Source organism: Temnothorax curvispinosus, unplaced genomic scaffold (genome assembly GCF_003070985.1).
Source record: "Temnothorax curvispinosus isolate PA1 unplaced genomic scaffold, ASM307098v1 QBEX01014552.1, whole genome shotgun sequence".
NCBI lineage: Eukaryota > Metazoa > Arthropoda > Insecta > Hymenoptera > Formicidae > Temnothorax > Temnothorax curvispinosus.
In genome coordinates, this window is record NW_020224332.1 from 1 (window position 1) to 2,503 (window position 2,503).

Here is a 2,503-nt window from a genome sequence, read left to right on the forward strand (position 1 = left end):
AATTTCATGCGAGCGAAGAAAAGCCAGCGTTTATCCCCACTCCACCTCACTGTAAAGCCAGCGTAGAACAGCTAACGCTATCGCCCCTATCATTTTCATGGAGCGAAGAAAAGCTGGCGTATTACCCCCAGCCCACGCAATGCAAAGTAGCATTTAAACGCTGAGCTAACGCTACTTAACCGACAAGAAGAAGAACTGTGTATAATAAAAATGGAGTACTCCAATTATTATAGACAGTACATCGCGAAAAAAAAAATATTCAAGAGAGGTTGTACCGATGCTGATACAATAAGTAATTAGATGAATCAGTTCTCTATATTAACATGCATGACGGCACCAATGAAAAATGTAGAACATATTTACATATATTTGAGCAATAATTCAGTTACAATCATTTTTTCAATATTTTCCTATCAACATACTCGCAAAAAAATAACTAACAATAAGTTGATAAGTCTTGTATTTAATGTCTTTCCATTATAAACCGATAAATAAAAAGTTTTCGAAAATTATTACAATATAGTAAAAATGATTCCAATAAATTTAACAATTCGATATAAATAGTTTTTATAAATTACTTTTCATTGATGCCATCAGTATGCAAGGAAATGAATCAAGACGATTGCAGAGCGTGTTCAGGCCTTCGTAAAGTTTCCGTAAATTTTATTATATACATAGGAAGAATAGTTAAAGAATAAATTACACCATACTTTACAATCGTACACTACAACACCGTAGTTTACAATCGGCGATCCCTCTCTTGATCGCAAACGAAACCTCGCATGCAAAAAAGTAGAAGAATTTACTACGTGTTGCATGTCTGCAACGATTAATGATCGGTTCAATTTCGCTAGCAATCGACGTCTCAGGATGAAAGCCCCGTCGTCGAGAGTACGCGCACTCTTATTATTCATTCATAGCGTGATATGACGTTGTCTAATAAATATAATCAGCTATGCACAATCCCGTTAGCTCTCGTCGTACAGGGGAGTACCGTCTCCGCTGAGCGACATACTTCGTGGACTAGAATTTGTATGTGGGGTGCCTCGCGGAGATCTGTACGACGGAGTACGCGTAGACGAAGGTCTGCTCCTTCCGGAGGGCGTTGTTCTGCCGACCGGCTCGTCATAGTTACGTGGAGTTCTTCTAGACTCCTCGTACCTGGGCGTCGATCCGCTGAAAACACATTCAACACATTGATGATAATCGAATGAAGAACATTAACATTTCAAATATCAATAATTTTTAATAGGAAAACGTGATTGTTATTTAATACATATTTATTATTGCACTTACGAGACTCGCGAACCGTTTTTTATACGTGCTGCCCAATCCTCGGCGGCCTTCTTCCAATCCGTCGGGTCGCCGAAAGGAGTGGACAGAGGTGGTGTAGGTCTGTGCGATTGAGCAGACCTGTGATGGCTGGGTGTCATCGAGGGCGGCGGCGGGTGCACGAAGGGCCCTTGATGATGGCTAGGGGTTTGTTGGCCGTATCTGGGAGTAGGCTGGCCATGATGCGGAGTGTGATGAGGCGTCTGGTACGCGGTCATAAACGGAGTTTGGCCAGACGGCGTATACGGCGTGTTGGGATACGTGTGTACTCCGCCGTAGCCGGTAGCGCTAGCCGCTCCGGGTGTGTGTGGCGGATAGTGATGCGGCGTCTGATTCGCCACTTGCGATAGCGAGTGCAACATGTGATGTGGGAGGTTCTGTGCAACTCGCTGTATTGCTTCTTGATTCATTCCTGAAACAATATCGATCGAAATAATAGCAATTAATACATTTGCAGTCCTTGTGCTCTTACTTGTGCGTTTCATTTCATTTTAGCGAAAAATTGTAGTTGTTAACACAGAATATACATATATATATATATATGTAGAATGATTTTATCTTGAAATACAATATTTTTTCCTAGTAAAATATATTTTGACCTATACTAAGATTCCAGGAATTACTTTCATATAAAAATTATGATGACTGACAGTTCGCGGTGATGATATAGACAGACTTACCGCTAACTGTTCCTGGCGTAGTAGTGTAAGGTGTCCTAGAAGTCATCGCGCCGCGTGGTGTACTCGGAGTGGATTGTCCAGGGACGGGATCCCTAAAGTGTTCCTTGAACCAGCGTAGTAGATCGCTCACCCTACCGAACATCTGCGCTCGAAATCTGAAGCCCTCGGATGTCACTGTAACGAACTCGTGGCGACAGCGAGTACGCGGCAGATATATACGAGAGTAGGAACTTTCCAGGATAGGTCTATGGGGGGAAAAAAATTAATGAAATTATTTTTAAATTAAAAGTGAAGAAAATTTTTGGGAAATTACTAGTGTTACGTGCGTAAACCAGCTACGCGTTTACTTACCTTAGCTGCCGATATGATGTAGGGAATTCCACCAGGATTTTCCTTCTTCTGTTCCTTCAGTATATCCTCATCTTTGTCTTTGATTCCCTCCAAGTTGGGCTTGTAGTATTTGAAGTCCAATAATTCGGAGGCGTAAGCGG

At 41.8% G+C, this 2,503-nt stretch overlaps 1 protein-coding gene across 1 annotated transcript; it reads right to left on the reverse strand.

Annotated features, from left to right (window-relative positions):
* Nucleotides 1–634: 634 nt before the first annotated feature.
* Nucleotides 635–2,432, reverse strand: LOC112464748 (transcription elongation factor SPT6-like). The gene is made up of 4 exons (XM_025031902.1): nt 2,364–2,432; nt 2,013–2,257; nt 1,297–1,744; nt 635–1,176 (listed from the first exon to the last, which is right to left on the reverse strand). Exons 2-4 carry the CDS (start codon nt 2,152–2,154, stop codon nt 969–971), a joined length of 798 nt encoding a protein of 265 aa, XP_024887670.1. The 5' UTR covers nt 2,155–2,257; nt 2,364–2,432; the 3' UTR covers nt 635–968.
* Between the last annotated feature and the right edge of the window lie 71 nt (nt 2,433–2,503).